The sequence below is a fragment of the Vanacampus margaritifer genome, chromosome 17, assembly GCF_051991255.1.
Source record: "Vanacampus margaritifer isolate UIUO_Vmar chromosome 17, RoL_Vmar_1.0, whole genome shotgun sequence".
Lineage (NCBI taxonomy): Eukaryota > Metazoa > Chordata > Actinopteri > Syngnathiformes > Syngnathidae > Vanacampus > Vanacampus margaritifer.
The window spans coordinates 8,568,729-8,589,252 of NC_135448.1; the positions used below are offsets into that span (position 1 = coordinate 8,568,729).

General features: G+C 41.2%; 2 protein-coding genes across 2 annotated transcripts; both read right to left on the bottom strand.

Annotated features, from left to right (window-relative positions):
* Positions 1-1,011: 1,011 nt before the first annotated feature.
* LOC144037057 (uncharacterized) lies at positions 1,012-5,768 on the bottom strand. The gene is made up of 2 exons (XM_077548191.1): positions 5,318-5,768; positions 1,012-3,206 (listed from the first exon to the last, which is right to left on the bottom strand). Exons 1-2 carry the CDS (start codon positions 5,439-5,441, stop codon positions 1,369-1,371), a joined length of 1,962 nt encoding a protein of 653 aa, XP_077404317.1. The 5' UTR covers positions 5,442-5,768; the 3' UTR covers positions 1,012-1,368.
* A 597-nt stretch (positions 5,769-6,365) lies between these two features.
* LOC144037559 (uncharacterized) lies at positions 6,366-12,780 on the bottom strand. The gene is given in 4 exon segments (XM_077549123.1): positions 6,366-7,193; positions 7,901-7,971; positions 11,102-11,194; positions 12,610-12,780. Coding segments are annotated over 4 exon segments (969 nt in total). The 3' UTR covers positions 6,366-6,559.
* Positions 12,781-20,524: the final 7,744 nt, after the last annotated feature.

Sequence of the window (20,524 nt, forward strand, 5' to 3'; positions counted from 1 at the left end):
CCGAGCGTGAGTTAAGGTCTTGCGTCTCCTCTCCTCTCCCAGCCGCGGTTGCAATAAAACAAAGCAACAGCTTCTGCCTCCTTTTTCCTTGGTGCACGGTCAGTAACTAAGGGGATCTGTAATATCAGACCCAACAATCCCCCTGACCCGTTTTATGTAATTGGCCTTTTACTGATCCCCCCCCCCCCCCCTCAGCATCCATATTCAATAAAGGCTTTATAGGGCAAAGTGCAATATAGATGTGGCCGGCATCCAGTCTGGGTCTGCCAGCTTAGTGGCTGCCGCAAGGGAATAATATTGTTTGCTGCGTGAATCTGTTAAATAATTGTTTGCCCCTATACAAAGTAATTGCAGCCTACTATAGGTATATTTCTGCAAAGAATATGTAAGATTACATGTATTTTTGTAATATTTTGCGTGTTTAAATAAATCAGAGTTGAGATCGGTGAAGAGGTTTCCTTGCAAGGTTTTATTTCAGGAATTCCCGAAGACACAATGAGCTCACTCAAATGATGTGATTTCTCCAAGTGTGTCCTTACAGCGGACTCACAGCATCTTTATGCAATTTTCAAAAAGTGTTACAAGATACCACTCCCCCTCCCTTCCCTGAGAAAAGAGTAAGAGAAAAAGCAGGTAAGAGTTTGACAGCCCACATTTTAGTTCACTCCCAGCTTTTGGAGAATTAATGTGGATAGGATTTGCCCTTTAGACCTTAGACCTGATGACTGATGACCAGAAACTCTGGCAGCACTTTTAAACATACACTAACCTTTAACACATTCTTATCCCAGGAAGGAGAAACAAAGAAACCATTTTCACATTCTTACTCACCAGGCTAAATTGAGTTAACATAGTTATATCTACATCTACACAGCTATAACTAAATTCAAAAGTTAAAATATAAAATGAAACAGTAAAATGTCAACAAATATCATGGCAAGACAAATTAAACGTGGCAAGATATGTGGAGTAAAAAAAACAGAAGGTGGCAAAATATACAGACAACTTAAATAACTTTGCAACACGGAAGAAGAACCCCAATTCGAATTTATTAGGAAAACGGATGACAGAGAGGCATGGAGGGCCATGATCACTGATGTCTGTAGCAGACCCGGCACATGAAGAAGAAATATACGCATATAACAGGGTTAAGTCAAGACACATACAATATACAATGCAAGTACACAGATCCTTCGATCATTCAGCGGTAGACAGGATTTCTGCACCATTTTAAAAGTCAATCCATAAATGAGGTCATATCAAGCTTCATCAATCATGGCTATTCTCACCAGCACACCTGTGCCTCTTAGCATTGGCATTACTTGAATATATTTGACCACAAACCGAGCAAGCAAAAGGCTTCTCTCATCAAGTGTGGGTTCTTGAGTGCATTTTTAAGGTTCCTTTTTGAGTAAAACATTGACCACAAACCGAGCAAGCAAAAGGCTTCTCTCCAGTGTGGGTTCTTGTGTGTTGGCTTAAGTTTCCCTTTCTAGCAAAATTTTGACCACAAACGGAGCAGGCAAAAGGCTTCTCTCCAGTGTGGGTTCTCGTGTGCACTTTTAAGCTTCCTTTTTGAGTAAAACATTGACCACAAACCGGGCAAGCAAAAGGCTTCTCTCCAGTGTGGGTTCTCGTGTGCCTTTGTAAGTGTCCTTTTTCAGTAAAACATTGACCACAAACCGAGCAGGCAAAAGGCTTCTCTCCAGTGTGGGTTCTCGTGTGCCTTTGTAAGTGTCCTTTTTCAGTAAAACATTGACCACAAACCGAGCAGGCAAAAGGCTTCTCTCCAGTGTGGGTTCTTGTGTGTTTGCTTAAGTCTCCCTTCTGAGCACACTTGTGACCACAAACGGCGCAAGCAAAAGGCTTCTCTCCAGTGTGGGTTCTTGTGTGCACTTTTAAGCTTCCTTTTTGAGTAAAACATTGACCACAAACCGGGCAAGCAAAAGGCTTCTCTCCAGCGTGGGTTCTTGTGTGTCTGCTTAAGTGTCCCTTGTGAGCAAACTTGTGACCACAAACTGAGCAGGCAAAAGGCTTCTCTCCAGTGTGGGTTCTTGTGTGTCTGCTTAAGTCTCCCTTGTGAGCAAACTTGTGACCACAAACTGAGCAGGCAAAAGGCTTCTCTCCAGTGTGGGTTCTTGTGTGCACTTTTAAGATTTCTTTTCTAGTAAAACACTGACCACAAACTGAGCAGGCAAAAGGCTTCTCTCCAGTGTGGGCTCTTGTGTGTATTTTTACCTCTCCTTTTTGAGTAAAACGTTGACCACAAACCGAACAAGCAAAAGGCTTCTCTCCAGTGTGGGTTCTTGTGTGCCTTTGTAAGTCTCCTTTTTGAATAAAACATTGACCACAAACTGAGCAGGCAAAAGGCTTCTCTCCAGTGTGGGTGCTTGTGTGCCTTTGTAAGTCTCTTTTTTGAGTAAAACATTGACCACAAACTGAGCAAGCAAAAGGCTTCTCTTCAGTGTGGGTTCTTGTGTGCAGTTTTAAGATTTCTTTTCTAGTAAAACATTGACCACAAACCGAACAAGCAAAAGGCTTCTCTCCAGTGTGGGTTATTGTGTGCCTTTGTAAGACTCCTTTTTGAGTAAAACATTGACCACAGACCGAGCAAGCAAAAGGCTTCTCTCCAGTGTGGGTTCTTGTGTGCACTTTCAATTTTGTTTTGTAAGAGAAACGTCGGCCACAAACTAAGCAGGGAAAAGGTTTTTCACCAGTGTGGCTAATCATATGTCTTCTCAAATGAAAGTTGCTGCTAAAAGTTTGTTTACATAGAGAATATTTCCAACATTTGCTGCCAGTGTGAAATGTCATGTCACCGTCAGACTGTTCGTCATCAGTGTGAGGAGAGTGTGACGCGTCTTCGGCATCTGGCAGAGCTAACCGGCTGTCTGCTTGTGATCCTCCACGGTGGTCCTCATCATCTTCAGTTGTTATCAGTTGTCTTGAGCTGCTGCTTGAAGGCTCCGCCCCTTTGTTGTTTTCATATTGACATTCATCTTTAGTCTTCAAATGGAAATCAGTCCCGGGCAAATCTGTGAACTCCTCCTCTTTAATGTATAGTGGCAGCTGCTCCTCTTTATTTATGTTGGGAGGGTGTGGCTGCTCGTCTTCTTTAACCTGGAGAGGCTCCAGGTTGTCCTCCTCTTTCACGCCAGGGAAGTCTGACTCCTGCCGCTCAGGACAAAGATATATTTCACAGACGTCTGCGGGACACAAGAGACACAAGGTTAGGTAAATGCACTTTATTGTGGGGTTATGTATTTTATATTTAAGATTATCATATGGGCCACGCGAGCGCAATAATAACAAAGCCGGGAAAACGTACGTGTATATACGTGTATGTATGTATGTACGTGTGTAGAAACAACAGATTTGCCTCAGCTAGTAAAAAAAAAAAAAAAAGCAATTGCTTAGTGCTGTGTACAAGTGACACAGCGATGGGAAAATTGAAAAAGCAGTTCTGAGAAATTCAATGAAGATCTGAGTAATGTACCAAAGCGACAGACAAAAACTGTAAACGTAAGGTAACAAAGTGGCCGGATGAAGATTCCTTTCAAAATAAAATAATACGTATTGTTGAAAAGTGTTGATTAGCTCCTGGGCGTTATTATAGTTTGATTAAATTCTTGTAATTTTTGCCAAAATCTGGCATTTCCTTTTAAGTGTGATAACTTAGTCATTTATGAATATTTTTTTCACTTTCAACAGCAAAATTAACTATGTTGTATAAAGGAAAAAATAAAGGTCTAATTTGAATATTTCATATGACATATTTAGAGGCTTGAATAAGTCCATAAGTCATAACAATATAATTTTTTTATGCATGCCCAGTTTTCCACAATGGCATTTTTTTGAATAGCACAAAACTCTTGTAATTTTGCCAAAATCAGGCATTTCCTTTGAAGTGAGATAACTTAGTAATTTATGAATATTTTTGTCACTTTCAACCGCTCAAAATGTTCAGTGGCATCAGACCTATCTATACATATATAGTTTTTATTTTATTAATTTTTTTTAATGCCCCCTATGGACAATAATAGCAGTATTATGCTAATAGCAAGACTAACTATGCTGTATATATATATAAAATAAGACTAATTTGAATATTTCATATGACATATTTAGAGGCTTGAATAAGTCCATAAGTCATAACAATAGAATTTTTTCTGCATGCCCAGTTTTCACACAATGGCAGTTTTCCGAATAGCACAAAACTCTTGTAATTTTGCCAAAATCAGGCATTTCCTTTGAAGTGAGATAACTTAGTCATTTATGAATATTTTTTTCACTTTCAACCGCTCAAAATGTTCAGTGGCATCAGACCTATCTATACATATATAGTTTTTATTTTATTATTTTTTAATGCCTCCTATGGACAATAATAGCAGTATTATGCTAATAGCAAGACTAACTATGCTGTATATATATATATATATATATATATAAAATAATAGACAAATTTGAATATTTCATATGACATAGTTAGAGGCTCAAACAAGGTCATAAGTCATAACAATAGAATTTTTTATGCATACCCAGTTTTTACACAATGGCATTTTTCAAAACTCTTGTAATTTTGCCAAAATCAGGCATTTCCTTTGAAGTGAGATAACTTAGTCATTTATGAATATTTTCTTCACTTTCAACCACTCAAAGTGTTCAGTAGCAACAGACCTATCTACACATATATAGTTATAGTTTTATATTTATTTTTTAATGCCCCCTATGGACAACAACAGCAGTATTATGCTAATAGCAAGACTAACTATGCTGTATATATATATATATATATATATATATATATAATAAAATAATAATTTGAATATTTCATATGACATAGTTAGAGGCTCAAACAAGTCCATAAGTCATAACAATAGAATTTTTTTAGGCATGCATTTTGTATTCATTTATTAGCCTTTGGCGCCACCTAGTGGATTTTGTGTTAACACTCTAAACACACAAATTCTTTTATTTTCATGTTTATGACTCGTCAAAGAAGCGATTGCATCAGTAATCACGGAAAATGCATTATAACACATCAGGTTTACAACATATCAAAAACTGTGATTTATAATGGGAGTCAATGAGCCAAAACCGGGCATTATTACAACAACTTCGTGTGAATCTCTCCCTCCTGTTTGGTAATAATTATAAATTACAGCATGGCACCAATTTGAACTTCTACATTTTTAAACAATCCTGGTAAAATGTCAGGACCCTAGTGTATTTTTTTCAAATGCTTTTTCTTTGATGAAAAACAGAAAAAAGCCAGAAAATGGACAAATAACGCCCAGGGGTTAAGCAAGCGACAAACCTGCTCTGTTCAACACAACACGAGGCTGCTTGCACACAGCGTCCAGCAGCTGACGTTGTCGCTCGTTCTCCTCCTTTGCTTCACAAAGCTCTTTTTCCCACGTCACGTTCGTTGCAGCACACATATTCACGATATCGGCGACACTCTATGATCACACTTGGCGTCTGCTGAGCCAATTCGTCGTTAACAAAACGCGTCTCCTTTTTTGGTGGCTAGCAAGCTAAGCAAAGCTAAGCTAAGCAAAGCTAAACAGGGCCGAGAGATGTCGACGAGCACCGCCTGATACGAATGTAAACAGACACGAAATGTAATAATTATGTTTGACTTCTATAAAGTAGCGACGCACGCACAGTGTCGAGGTTTAAGTCCATTCAGTCCGAAATCAAGAAGAATCATATAGTGAAGCGCGACAGCGTCCGAGAAGGGAGTATCATCGTCACGTGAAACCTACGGCAACTCCAGTTGTACAAATTTCATGTCCGGGAAAAAACAAAATATAATAATATACAAAAATATCACGCTGGACGATATATTTACCAGGAGAACAAAAGAGACATATTAAATCTGCATTTGGACGAATAAGAAACACGTGTAGTACCTGTACAGCGGCGGGAGTGCCCAATCAGGAGGTCTGTGTCACTGTTGAGCCCCCCTGATTAGATATATTTAATTGGCCTTTTACTTATTTACTCCATTTAGCAAATTATAACTTGTATCTATTTTTTAAAAGGTTTAATCAGGCAAAGTGCTATTTCGAAGTGGCCGGCATCTAGTCTGGCTCTGTCAGAGTTTACTGGCTGCCGTGAAGAAATATGATTGTTTGCTGTGTGAATCATTTAAAAGAATTGCTTGCCCCTATACAAAGTAATTGCAGCCTACTATAGGTATATTTCTGCAAATAATATTATGGCAAGACAAATTAAACGTGGCAAGATATGTGGAGTAAAAAAAAAAACAAGGCGGCAAAATATACAGACAACTTAAATAACTTTGCAACACGTAAGAAGAACCGCATTAGCGAATTTATTAGGAAATCGGATGACAGAGAGGCATGGAGGGCCATGATCACTGATGTCTGTAGCAGACCCGGCACATGAAGAAGAAATGTACGCACATAAAAGGGTTAAGTCAAGACACATACAATATACAATGCAAGTACACAGATCCTTTGTTCATTCAGCGGTAGACAGGATTTCTGCACCATTTTAAGTCGATCCATAAATGAGTTCATATCAAGCTTCATTAATCACGGCTATTCTCACCAGCACACCTGTGCCTCTTAGCATTGGCATTACTTGAATATATTTGACCACAAACGGAGCAGGCAAAAGGCTTCTCTCCAGTGTGGGTTCTTGAGTGCATTTTTAACTGTCCTTTTTGAGTAAAACATTGACCACAAACCGAGCAAGCAAAAGGCTTCTCTCCAGTGTGGGTTCTTGTGTGCCCTTTTAAGCTTATTTTGTGAGAGAAACGTCGGCCACAAACTGAGCAGGAAAAAGGCTTCTCTCCAGTGTGGGTTTTTGTGTGTTGGTTTAAGTCTCTCTTGTGAGCAAACTTGTGACCACAAACCGAGCAGGCAAAAGGCTTCTCTCCAGTGTGGGTTCTTGTGTGCACTTTTAAGATTTCTTTTCTAGTAAAACACTGACCACAAACAGAGCAGGCAAAAGGCTTCTCTCCAGTGTGGGTTCTTGTGTGCATTTTTAAGTCTCCTTTTCGAGTAAAACATTGACCACAAACGGAGCAAGCAAAAGGCTTCTCTCCAGTGTGGGTTCTTGTGTGCACTTTTAAGATTTATTTTCTAGTAAAACACTGACCACAAACAGAGCAGGCAAAAGGCTTCTCTCCAGTGTGGGTTGTTGTGTGCCTTTGTAAGTGTCTTTTTTGAGTAAAACATTGACCACAAACCGAGCAAGCAAAAGGCTTCTTTCTCTCCAGTGTGGGTTCTTGAGTGCATTTTTAAGTTTCTTTTTTTGAGTAAAACATTGACCACAAACCGAGTAAGCAAAAGACTTCTCTCCAGTGTGGGTTCTTGTGTGCATTTTTAAGTTTCTTTTTTGAGTAAAACATTGACCACAAACCGAGCAAGCAAATAGCTTCTCTCCAGTGTGGGTTCTTGTGTGCACTTTCAATTTTGTTTTGTGAGAGAAACGTCGGCCACAAACTGTGCAGGGAAAAGGCTTTTCACCAGTGTGGCTAATCATATGTCTTCTCAAATGAAAGTTGCTGCCAAAAGTTTGTTTACATAGAGAACATTTCCAACATTTGCTGCCAGTGCGACATGTCACGTCACCGTCAGACTATTTGTCATCAGTGCGAGGAGATTGTGACGCGTCTTCAGCATCTGACATTAGAGCTAACCGGCTGTCTGCTTGTGATCCTCCACGGTGGTCCTCATCCTCTTCAGTTGTTATCAGTTGTCTTGAGCTGCTGCTTGAAGGCTCCGCCCCTTTGTTGTTTTCATATAGACATTCATCTTTAGTCTTCAAATGGAAATCAGTCCCGGGCAACTCTGTGAAATCCTCCTCCTCTTTGATGTATAGTGGCAGCTGCTCCTCTTTATTTATGTTGGGAGGGTGTGGCTACTCCTCTTCTTTAACCTGGAGAGGCTCCAGGTTGTCCTCCTCTTTCACGCCAGGGAAGTCTGACTCCTGCCGCTGAAGGAATATTTTGATTACTATATAAGTGTAATCTTTGCGTGTCCAAAATAATTGTATTCAGGATCTGATGAAGAAGTTTTCTTGCAAGAATTTATTGAGAAGCTTCTAAAGACACAGTCAGGACACCCACATCTGAATGCAACGTGCAGCCCCCAAGTGTGTGACAATTTACAGAACATCGACTCATTTATACTCAAAAGATAAAAGGTTCCTCTTCCCCTCCTAAGTTGATTAAAGGACAGACATGTCGACTCCTAGTGACCAAATGTGTGATGTTATTAGTAAGCAGACGTGATGTTATTAGTAAGCAGAAGTTTACATACAGACATGTTGATTCCAGGTTGAACAAAGGTGTAATGTTATTAGTAAAGATATTTACATACAGTTCCCCTTCTTGACTGGGGGAACAAATGCAATTAGAATCTAACCCCAGACTTTTAGACTCCAATGACAAAAGGCTCTGATAACATCATGCACATTCCTATCTTCAATAGCTTTGAGGGTGAGAGGATAAAATAAAGTTCACAAAATCATTACTCCACTGTATTCTATTAAACACTCATGATTATATCACATCTATATGTCTATAAGTAAATTCAAAAACAGTAAAACCACAAATTAAAAATATTAAATGTCTTCAGTCCCTTAGTTGAACAAATATATGTTCAAAATACAGACATTTATTCCCTCAAAAACGGTCTTAGAGGAAAATTCCAGCTGGATCTTCATCGGATGTTGCAATAGCGGTCATAGCTTTAGAAGTTACAGATTCCATCATCATATAAGACGATTTGTTTTTTACATCTTGTTTTTCTATGGCGGCGGAAATAAGCTGCTGGCTCAACGATCTTAAACAAGGAATACAGCACCAACCACAAGTTGTTAAAAAAGCTGCGAAAACAGATACAGAAATTAAAATTGATGAAACCAAATTTTTATATTTTCCAAAAGCATCCATCCAGGTATCCCAAATTGACGTATCGATACCGGACTGTTCTTTCATTTTTCTATTAAGTGTTTGGAGTCCCTCAATTGCAATGGTTAAACTTCCATCCGGTGCAGTATTATTAGGAATAAAAGTACAACATTGTTCTCCGAACATTGAGCAAACACCACCTCTTTCTGCAAGCAACATATCAAGAGCTATACGATTCTGAAATGCCATTAAAGATGTGGCAGACAACTGGCCGTGTACAGCCTCAAAACCTGATTGAGTCCATTTTCCTAGTCTTTGAACATTATAATGTACATAATTAATCCTATCTACATTTTTGTTAATGGTACACCACCAGCAAATCAAAGATTCAAAACCTGAAGCCACCTGGTCCGCAATCTTATACTCATCTGGAACCCCCCGTGGCACCCCAATCGCATCTATGTATGTGGGAACATTTTGATCCTGCCAAGTGGATCTTTTGGCTCTCTGAAAAGAATGAGAAAAAATTGGTTGCCAAGTATTAACAATTTGCAAAAGGTTATTAACCGATGTAGGGAAAATATCTACTGGCAGAAGGAGGGTAATGAGAGCACAATATCCCTTCATATTCAGAGGTAACTTATCAAATATCCGGCTGTCCCCACACCACCACCATACGTCAGCTCTGGATTGAGGCTGAAATTTATTACCCACATTTGTCGCTGAAATGCAGTGAGTGGTGTGGTTCAGTTTCCCCAATTGTTTCCCAGTACCTGACATTTTAATACATGAAAAATCACCCTCCGCCACTTTATTTGAAAAAATAGGTTTAGTTTTTTGCCAATCAACCAGTGGATAAATTTTATCCCATTTAAAGCATTTATCATTGGGGACAGTTTTATTCATCAGTTCCATTACACATTTATCCTCTATTTTAGCAGGAATTACCCTTAATAAAGGTCTTGGGCCCACACATACGACGCAATCTTCTCCGGAAGCATGTGCGGCTTCATTTGCTAACAGTAGCCAATTGTTACTGCCACCAGACAGGCCCGTTGTTACCCGAAACCATTCAACTACTCCGTCTATGTGGAAGCTAGAAGCCTTCACACCAGACTCCAATGTGTATTTAGTCATTTTAGGTTGTTCTGATTTAGTCATAGTTTTATCAATGCAAATTAAAATTGGAAAATAGGGATCAGTACCAGAGAACCATGCCCACAGCATTAGGCCATAACAGAAGGTGTTATTTATGGTTACATTAGGTGGCCGGATATCACCTTCAGGAAGTACCAAAGTTAATTCAAGTTGAGCTCCTATTTTACGCAATGTTACTCTCTTGCTAAAGAAAACTGCCTCCCTGCTGGAACCTGACGGCCAGTATCGGCCACTTTGAGTAGTAATAATGGTACTCCAGTCTAGTCTTAAAACACTTCCAGTTAGATACCACCAGTACTTAAGCCAGAGACCTCCCTTAGTTGGCCCTCCACTACTAAATCCCTTCAAAGATTTAATGGGGAGACTGACAGATGTGTTTGTGTTAGGAGCGACGGTCAAGACAATTGAGTTATTATACGCCCAGGACATTATCCATGGAATTTGGGTAGAAAGAAAGTTTCTTTTATCACAGTGTGTTGTATTCGAACTTACGTCAAGGGGTTTCATGAAAAACCAAAATGGCAAAACAATTAACAAGAGAAAAATCATCACAATGCAGTAATTAATAGCAGAGTTCTTCTTTGAAGCCATCTTGAGAAGAAGTTCTTCCGTTGAGCGTTGGTTGATTTTTTTATTTTTTTATTTTTTTTTTTAGGAAGAGCCTAAGAGCGTTGTCAGCCTCTTTCCAAACCCTGGCTCACTGCCAGCGATCCAAGGAAAGGTCACGGGACTTCTTTCCCAGTGTGACTCTATCCTTGTGAATTGATGAAAAGGGGCATGGGACTCAAATCATCATTGAGTGATTTCCCCCTTTCCACCAGCAGATTGACACTTGATCAGCTTTTCCAGGCGAATCAACTGTGCCACTCTTTGCCCATGGAAAAGGCACTCCAATGAATCTTCTTTCAGCGACCTCCTCCGCGTCCTTGGGCAGTTTGTCAGGTAGACACTGGAACCGGGTGTGGTGGGATCCGTTAGATGGCTCCAACTGGTGTTGGCGTAGATCAGCAGATGGTTGCCCTTGGTGGCAGCGTTGAGCCAGAGCCAGCCGACCTGGTAGACGAGAGATGAAACCAAGTATCCCCTCTCCGATACAGGCGCACCGCACAGGATGTACGTTCTTTCACCTTGAATGGACCTAACCACCTGGGGGCAGACCATTTACGTTTAGTCACTTTCAACCACACATATTCACAATCATTTATTTTTGAAGGAACCTCTGTTTGGTTATTTGTTAGCTTGGAGAATGTAGATACTATCTCCTTAATTACTGGGGGCCTGGTAACATGTGACTCTCCCAGCGAAACATTGGGGGCGGGAAATGGCCTGTTTTTGTGACCCTCAAATGGAGTCCAACCTTTAGCTGAATTTAACGACATGCGTACATTCATCAACGCGACAGGCAGAGCCTGCAACCAGTTCAATTTTGATGAAGCTAGTGCTTTTGCCAATTTTTCTTTGATAGTTCTATTCATTCGTTCAACTTGTCCCTGTGATTGAGGATGATAAGCAGAGCCAAATGTGTGTTTCAACCCCAATGCTTTTTCAACTTCTTGTAAATGCTTATTTTTAAAATGACTGCCATTGTCCGACCGAATTTTCCTGGGGAACCCATGTGATGGTATGTAATGATTAATTAAATGTTTCACCACAACTTCTGCTGTTTCAGACTTGCAGTGATATGCTTCCGGCCATCCGGAAAAGGAATCCACAATTACCAGTAAATACCGGTAACCTTCAACTGGCTTTAACATATCAGTAAAATCCATTGAAATTACTTGACCCGGAGCTGTGACTTCGGGATCGTGAGTACCCGGAGGGGGTTTGGTTGTGGGCAAACAATTGAATTTATTACAAACACTGCAGTCCTGCAGTTCCCTTTTCACAATCTGTTTCATGTAGGGATGAGACCAATTTTGTAGCCTCCTCAAAGTTTCGTTTATACCAACATGGCATATTCCGTGGGCCTCAGAAATTAGGATTTTTAAGTGTTTCTGTGGTGGGATATATTTACCTTCTCTCAGCCAGATACCTGCATCATTTTGTTTCGCTCCTTTTGCAAGCCAAACACTCTTCTCTTCCGGACTTGCAGTCAGCTGCCACTGTTTAATTGTTTCTGGAGTTATTTCTTGTCTGCCTCCTAATTCACCTTCGCTCACCACAAGTTGAAGTTCTGGGCTGTATCCGGCCACGTATTTCGCAGCTTTGTCTGCGGAATCATTCCCTACTGAGACAAAATCATCATTTTTTGAATGCCCTTTACATTTAATCACCGCTACTTTTCTTGGTAATAATAATGCATCCATTAAATCAAAAATGTCTCGTTGGTGTTTAATGGGAGTCCCAGAAGCAGTCATAAAGTCATTTCTCAGCCATTCTGGGATGGCAGTATGCAAAACAACATGAGCATAAGCTGAATCAGTATAAATGTTCACAGTCTTGTCTTTTGCTAGTGTTAATGCTGAAGTCATGGCGATGATTTCTGCCCGTTGAGCCGATTGTGTCCCTGTCAGTCTCTTTGCCATTTTCAGTTCAAAAGTTGAACCTGTCATTTGCATTACTGCAATCCCTGACTGAAGTCCGTTCTCTCCCTTAAAGCAACAGCCGTCCGTAAATAACGTCAAGTCTGGGTTGTCAAGTGGGATGTCGTAAAAGTCATCCCTCAGTGAGTTGTCTTGTAGAGTTCGCTGAGTGCAGCAGTGCAGTTGACCCTCGAGAAGACCATCCGCCATATTTCTTCCTTCGTGTATAAACAAAATGTGAGGCTGTGTCAAAACGGACTCAATCTTTCTCTGCCTTCCCCCTGTCATCGTGAATGCTTGGCTAGTCACATATTGTATTGTGCTATGTGACGTTCTTACCGTTAATTGATGGTGTAACACGATATGAGATGTTTTCTGAATCAATCGTGCTAATGCGGAAGAAAATGCTGCACATAAATGATGACGCTGCTCATATTTTTCAAGAGGTGTTGATGCGTACAGACAGACTTGTCTGTTGCCATCCACCATTTTTTGGAAAAGTACAGCCGATACACTTGATGCCTTTTCAGAAATGTCCAAATAAAACATCTTAGTGTAATCAGGAACGACCAAAGCCGCTGCTGATGACAGAAATTGTTTTAGCAAGACAAAAGAAGTCTCAGCATTTTGGGTCCAATCAAGTACATGTGACAGGTTTCTCATACCTTTCTCATTCACCAATTGTCTGAGGAAATGAGTCAGTTCCGCGTAATCAGGAACATGATGGCGAGAGTAATTGCACAAACCCAAAAAGGATAGCATTTGCTTCACATTTGTCGGTTTGGGATGGTGCAAGATGTCATCTTTGTGTGATGGAGAGATACCTGTTCCATGTTTTGATATGAGACGTCCCAAAAATGCAACCTGCGGTCGGGCAATTTGAAGTTTGTCCTTGGAACATTTCAAACCGACTTTAGCCAGGTGGCTGAGCAAGAGCTGTGCAGCTTGCAGGCAAGACTCCTCGGACGGCGCAGCCAGGAGCAGATCGTCTACATACTGCACCAGGAGAACATCATTAGGGAGTTGTAAAGGTGACAACAACTGTTTTAGGGAAGCATTAAAAACTCCAGGAGACAACACAAATCCCTGAGGCAGACGGGTATATGAATAACACTCGTTATTCCACGTAAATGCAAAATACTTTTGCATAGACGCGTCAAGAGGGATGCAGAAAAATGCATTCGCCAGATCAATGCAGGTAAAATGGGTGTGCAGAGGACTGATGTGTGACAGCGCAGAATGAGGATTTGGCACCGGCAAGGCAGGTGTCAAAACTTTAGAATTGATAGCCCTTAAATCGTGTACCATGCGAAATTTTCCGGTATTCTTTTTTTCTACTGGGAGAATAGGAGTATTGTAGTTAGACCTATCAATTTTGCAAAGAACTCCCGCTTTTAGCAATCCAGCAATTGTTTCTGAGATGCCAGCTCTTCCGACAGGTTTCATTTGGTACCGCGACACCCAAACGGAGTCGGGTGTGAAGGAATATTAAATTACTATATTAAGTGTAATCTTTGCGTGTCCAAAATAATTGTATTCAGGATCTGATGAAGAAGTTTTCTTGCAAGAATTTATTTAGAGGCCTCTAAAGACACAGTCAGGACACCACATCAGAATGCAACGTGATGATCCCAAGTGTGTGACAATTTACAGAACATCGACTCATTTATACTCAGCAGATAAAAGGTTCCTCCTCCCGGCTCTTGATTGAACAAAGGGCAGACATGTCATCGCCTAGATTGAACAAAGGTGTAAGGTTGATGGTAAACAGACATCTTTATACAGTTCCCCTTCTTGATTGGGGGAACAGAAGTAATCAAAATCTGACCCCAGACCTTCAGTCCCTAAGTGTCAAGAAACTCTGACAACATCATGCACATTGCCCCTCCAACAGCATTTGAGGGTACAAAGATCAAATAAAGTTCACAAAATCACCATCCCACTGTATTCTTTTAAACACTCATGATTATATCACATTGATATGCCTATAAGTAAATTCAAAAACAGTAAAACATCAAATTGAAAATGTTAAATGTCTTCAGGTGTTACTTCAAAGGTTACTGGAGCAATGTCACATAAGCCCACATCTGTCGAGTCTGTGGACCAGAATGCATCAGGCAAGGTTTTTAACATTTCAACAGCAAAATCGCTATCGGATGACTCTCTTCCGTGATGCCGATCTAAGAGCTGATGCTCTAAAACAGACATTGGAGCAAACATGTCAGATTTAATCCAATAGGCGTCAAGTGATTTTGAAAACAGCAAATCCGAGTGTATTGAACATTGCCAATCAGTTGCTTTTGTGCACGCGAGGACAAATGGACCCAGATCTTTCACCGTGTGCTGGGATGACACCCTCAATGATATATGAGGATGGCATGCCGGCACAGATTTGTCAGGTGGTTCTGTTATTACATACCATTGAGCTTGTTCCTCAGTCAGATTCACAGAAAATGCAACACCAGGCCTTCCTGCAAACAGATCACCTACCCGCAATTCCCATGTGTCGCCCACAACTTTCTGGAAGGCTTCACTGTACATGTCATCGCCTGTCCTGTCATAATATAGAGTACAATGTATACAATCTGTTACGACATCATATGTTCGGAGGTTACCAACCCAACGGGACCATTTTGACCAAAAATTCTCAGCATTCATCCACCCGGAGGAATCAGTGTCGATTTTAGCCCAGTAGATGTCAGCCGAGATGCAGGACATGGCGTGTTGAGGTATCACAGGCAACTGGGAGGAGACTTCAGAGGTAGTGGCTCCGCTGCAGTAGAAGGTATTTCCATTTGGGAATTTTAGCGAGAGTCCTTTCGATCCACACTGGATCAGTGGCGCAGTTTTTATGAGCAGATCCCGTCCCATTAGATTCACCGGACAGTTGGGTGCATAGACGAACTCATGTAGGAAAGTTTGTGTATAGCATTGAGTTTGTATAGGGCTCGTCAAATTCAGGACAGTTTTTTCTCCCTTGAATCCAACCAGCGAAATGTCATTTTCTGTGAGCTTGCATTCTGGCGGCAATGTCATTATGGTAGAATGTCGTGCTCCTGTGTCCACCATAAATGATAGAGTTGTGCCCCCTACCTTAATATCCAGCATCGGTTCTGAGAGAGCAGATTCAGAGCTCAGTCATTGCGGATATTGTCCCCCAGTTGGCGGCAGGAACTGCTGGTTGGGAATAGAGGGATATTGTTGTCGTGGCGCTGACCAGCCACGTATAGCGCCACGCCCCCTCTGGTGAAAGAAGCCACGGCCTCTCTGCCTTTCATTCTGCCTGTCATGATTTGGGTCAGCTGGTGGGCTCCACCCACCATACACACCTGCTGCCCATCATGCCATCTTGCCATCAGACCTCAATAAAAGCCTGATGGACACAGCAAGGAGTGTCGGGTGATTACTCCGAGACGCCGCTCTCTTGACCCGACTGTACTCGTCTTACAAGTGTTTCTCCTGCTGCCCATGACTTACCTTTTTGCCGCCACTGTGCGTGCTTTTGAGTTTGTTTGTGATCCGCCTGTGCGCGTGAGTTTGTGTTTGTTTTCGTCCGCCTGTGTGCGTGATTTTGAGTTTGTTTGCTATCCGCCTGTGTGCGTGAGTTTGTGTTTACTTTTGTCCGCCTGTGTGCGTGATTTTGTGTTTGCGTTTATCGCTACATTAAATCAAAGTTATCCGCATCCCTGCCGTGGCTCGCCTTCCTCACTGCATCTGGGTCCTCCCTTCTCAAGCCGTGACACTGCCGTCCTCTTTACATACGCCAACCTCTGCTTCTGACAACTGATTCTTCCTGGCAAGTGTCTGCCCAGTGGCCCATTCTTCCACAGTGATAGCAACGATTCCGATCATATGATGCCCCATTCTGAAACATAATTAAATCTGATCCAACAGTATTAGGGAATGACATATCCACAGAAGCCGAACTAACAAAGTCCTCCTCTTTTTTCCTCAAAGTTTGTAATTGTAGCATTGTCAATTGTGATTCCGTATTCTTAAGTTTTTCATTTTTTGATTCGATATCTTTTGCATACCTTCTCAAATGATGTTTAAGATGACTCAACCACCTTACATGTTCGGCGCCCGGCAAGTCCGGATTGGTTTCCATAGCTTGCACAATTGGTTTTGGAGCTCCTTTTAGAATTGCAGACCGAAAAATTTGTGAATACAATACAGAATCGGTTGGCAAGTGTCCAGTCTTTAAGGAGAATTCGACAAGTGCCCGATCAATGAATGTAGCAGCGTCCTCATCAATTTTCTGAGTGAAAAATAAATCCGAAATGACAATTTCTGGAATCGGAAATAATTCACCTAATACTTCAAAAAGTGATAAATAATTCTCACGTGCTAGCGCTTCCTCATTTAGTAGAGAAGGCATCCCAGAATTAGACATTAAGGTCTCAAGTTGAGACAAGGGACACGCCTGTGTTAACAATGCACGCACATCCCCCGCTGTCAAAATCTGACCTACCACCTCTCTCTGCAAAGACCTCAGCCAATTCTGCCCCCCCGCCTGTAATGGCGGCAGTCTTTGTAGTAAAACGCTCAGATCTGTAGGCAGAAATGGCTTATATATCGTAGCAGAAGTTCCAGTGGCCGGATCAACTTTCGTCAACATGGGTGCCTGCAAACTTGACTTAGAGCGAGTCACTATTTCATTAGAAGCACTGTCTAAAAGTCCATCTGGTACGCTGAGGTCACATGACCCAGAAACATTCTCCACCGCACGTTAGCTTTGCTAATTTTCTATGTATATTTTCAATTTGACAGCTAACAGATGCTTCTCCGGTCATCTCATGTTCTCGCTGTCGGATCAATTCCTCACGTTCGGCCCTCAATGCACAATCTTGTTCAACCAATTCATCTCTAGCGGCCTTTTCGAAACGCATCAGATTAGTACGCCATCTCGAACGAAAAGACTGTGAAATCTCCGCATGCCGAGCCAATTCCAATCCGAAATCTTTTGCCTTATTTAATCTGTCTTCCGGGTCATTGCTCATGCCTAACAATTTATCCAAATTCCATTCCAACCGCTTAATAGAAGCACTTACGCCCGCAGATAATTTACTAGCCGCCTTCTCAACGGAGTCGCCAGTTAACGCCTCGTCACGATTCCCCGACTCCCATTTCACATCGAGATTACCACCATTTACTGTCAATATAGGAGCTTGCAAATCCTGTAGCATCTGAATAGCCGTACTATACGGTGATTGAGTAAACGGGTTCTTAGGACCAAATTCAACACTCGCACTGGCTTCCGCATACGCTGGAGGAGTCATTAACCTAGCATTAGCCATGCGGTCATCAAACACGTTGCCGTTAGCCGAGCCATGGCTAGCGTCAGCCATGCGGTCATCAAACACGTTGCCGTTAGCCGAGCCGTGGCTAGCGGACTCGTTCAACACAGCTTTTCGAGCAACTTTCACAGAGCTGCCCAAAGCAAGCATTCTAGCGTTGACCAACATTTGGTCCACGACCTTACATTGTCGTCTAACTTTCCTTCCATTCAAAGAAAATATAGATGTGTTTTTCACGGAGTTAGTCAGCAACCGGCGTTGTCTCACACACGCAAGCTCCACGGATTTCATTAATGCAATCAAACATACCTTCGACTCCAGACATGGGAACCAACCATCATCACAATTAGTACGCATCCATTCATATAAAAGATTTTTCGACTTACTTCTCTGGCGTGGTGGGAGCGCTTCAACCATTACGAGCGTTGCAGCCTTTATCTGTTCGCTCAGCGAACGGTTCAGAATATGGACCGGAAGTTTATGCAAATCAAACCAGCCGGAGTCTTGATCAAAAATGTCGTCCATTATATGTAGTAATTAGTCGTTCTTAATATTTATAAAGTCAGTGACGTCTCACTTATGATACTACGATATAACAGATCAAAAGTATTCTCATTAATCCCCCCCCCCCAAATTATTTTTATTTTTTTCAGACAAACACAAACAAGACGAAAATGAAACAGATATTAAATACCTTTTGCGCGACTTCAATAAATATATCCTGGATCTTCACGGACAGGACACCCACATCTGAATGCAACGTGCAGCCCCCAAGTGTGTGACAATTTACAGAACATCGACTCATTTATACTCAAAAGATAAAAGGTTCCTCTTCCCCTCCTAAGTTGATTAAAGGACAGACATGTCGACTCCTAGTGACCAAATGTGTGATGTTATTAGTAAGCAGACGTGATGTTATTAGTAAGCAGAAGTTTACATACAGACATGTTGATTCCAGGTTGAACAAAGGTGTAATGTTATTAGTAAAGATATTTACATACAGTTCCCCTTCTTGACTGGGGGAACAAATGCAATTAGGATCCAACCCCAGACTTTTAGACTCCAATGACAAAAGGCTCTGATAACATCATGCACATTCCTATCTTCAATAGCTTTGAGGGTGAGAGGATAAAATAAAGTTCACAAAATCATTACTCCACTGTATTCTATTAAACACTCATGATTATATCACATCTATATGTCTATAAGTAAATTCAAAAACAGTAAAACCACAAATTAAAAATATTAAATGTCTTCACCGCTCAGGACAAAGAAATATTTCACAGACGTCTGTGGGACACAAGAGACACAAGGTTTGGTAAATTAACTTTATTGTGGGGTTATGTATTTTATATTTAAGATTATCATATGGGCCACGCGAGCGCAATAATATATGTATGCGTGTATGTATGTATGTACGTATGTATGTACGTGTATGTGTGTAGAAACAACAGATTTGCCTCAGCTAGTAAAAAAACAACAACAATTGCTTAGTGCTGTGTACAAGTGACACAGCGATGTGAAAATTGAAAAAGCAGTTCTGAGAAATTCAATTAAGATCTGAGTAATGTACCAAAGCGACGGACAAAAACTGTAAACGTAAGGGAACGAAGTAGCCGGATGAAGATTCCTTTCAAAATAAATAAACACATATTGTTGAAAAGTATTGATTAAGCAAGCGTCAAACCTGCTCTGTTCAACACAACACGAGGCTGCTTGCACACAGCGTCCAGCAGCTGACGTTGTCGCTCGTTCTCCTCCTGTGCTCCACAAAGCTCTTTTTCGCACGTCACGTTCGTTGCAGCACACATATTCATGATATCGGCGACACTCTTGCTCACACTTGGTGTCTGCTGAGCAAATGAGTCGCTAACAAAACGCGTCTCCTTTTTTTTGGTGGCTAGCAAGCAAAGCTAAGCTAAGCTAAGCAAAGCTAAGCTAAGCTAAGCTAAGCAAAGCTAAACAGGGCAGAGAGATGTCGACGAGCACCGCCTGATACGAATGTAAGCAGACACGAAATGTAGCAATTATTTTTGACTTCTCTAAAGTAGCAACGCACGCACAGTGTCGATGTTTAAGTCCATTCAGTCAGAAATCAAGAAGGATTATATAGCGAAGCGCGAAAGCGTGCGTGTCGACGCCAAAGCGGCCTGGAACGGAGTATCATCGTCACGTGAAACCTACGACAATTCCAGCTGGACAAATCTCATTGTCGGGGAAAACCATGATGTAATAATAAACAAAAAGATTACGTGGAATGATATATTTACCAGGAGAACAAAAGGGACACATCAAAACTGCATTTGGACGAATAGGAAACACGTGTAGTACCTGTACAGCATTGTTTTAAAGCTGTTATATGCCTGGCTATTTTTGATTTTATGTTCTACCAGCTAATTTGTTCAAGTGCTTATACATCCCATTCTATGCTACAGCAACATCTAGTGGTCAATTATTACACACTATGACTTTACAAGATGCTTAGAGATGAGTGAATCACATTGATTTGCTCCAGGCTTGCTACAAGCATGCACACCATTATGCGCTTTCATTATTATTTTTTATTTATTTAAAGAATCAATCAAGGAAACAATGGAACTCACAGTTCTATTTTCATTAATTGTGCAGCCCTGGGAGCTGGCTGGGTAAGAAGATTA

Bases quoted from the DNA above. Each gene is read 5' to 3' on its own strand.
- LOC144037057 (XM_077548191.1), bottom strand. From the start codon at position 5,441: ATGTGTGCTGCAACGAACGTGACGTGGGAAAAAGAGCTTTGTGAAGCA. The intron at 3,207-5,317 runs GTTTGTCGCTTG...TGTGTCCCGCAG, and splicing joins TGTTGTGTTGAACAGAGCAG to ACGTCTGTGAAATATATCTT.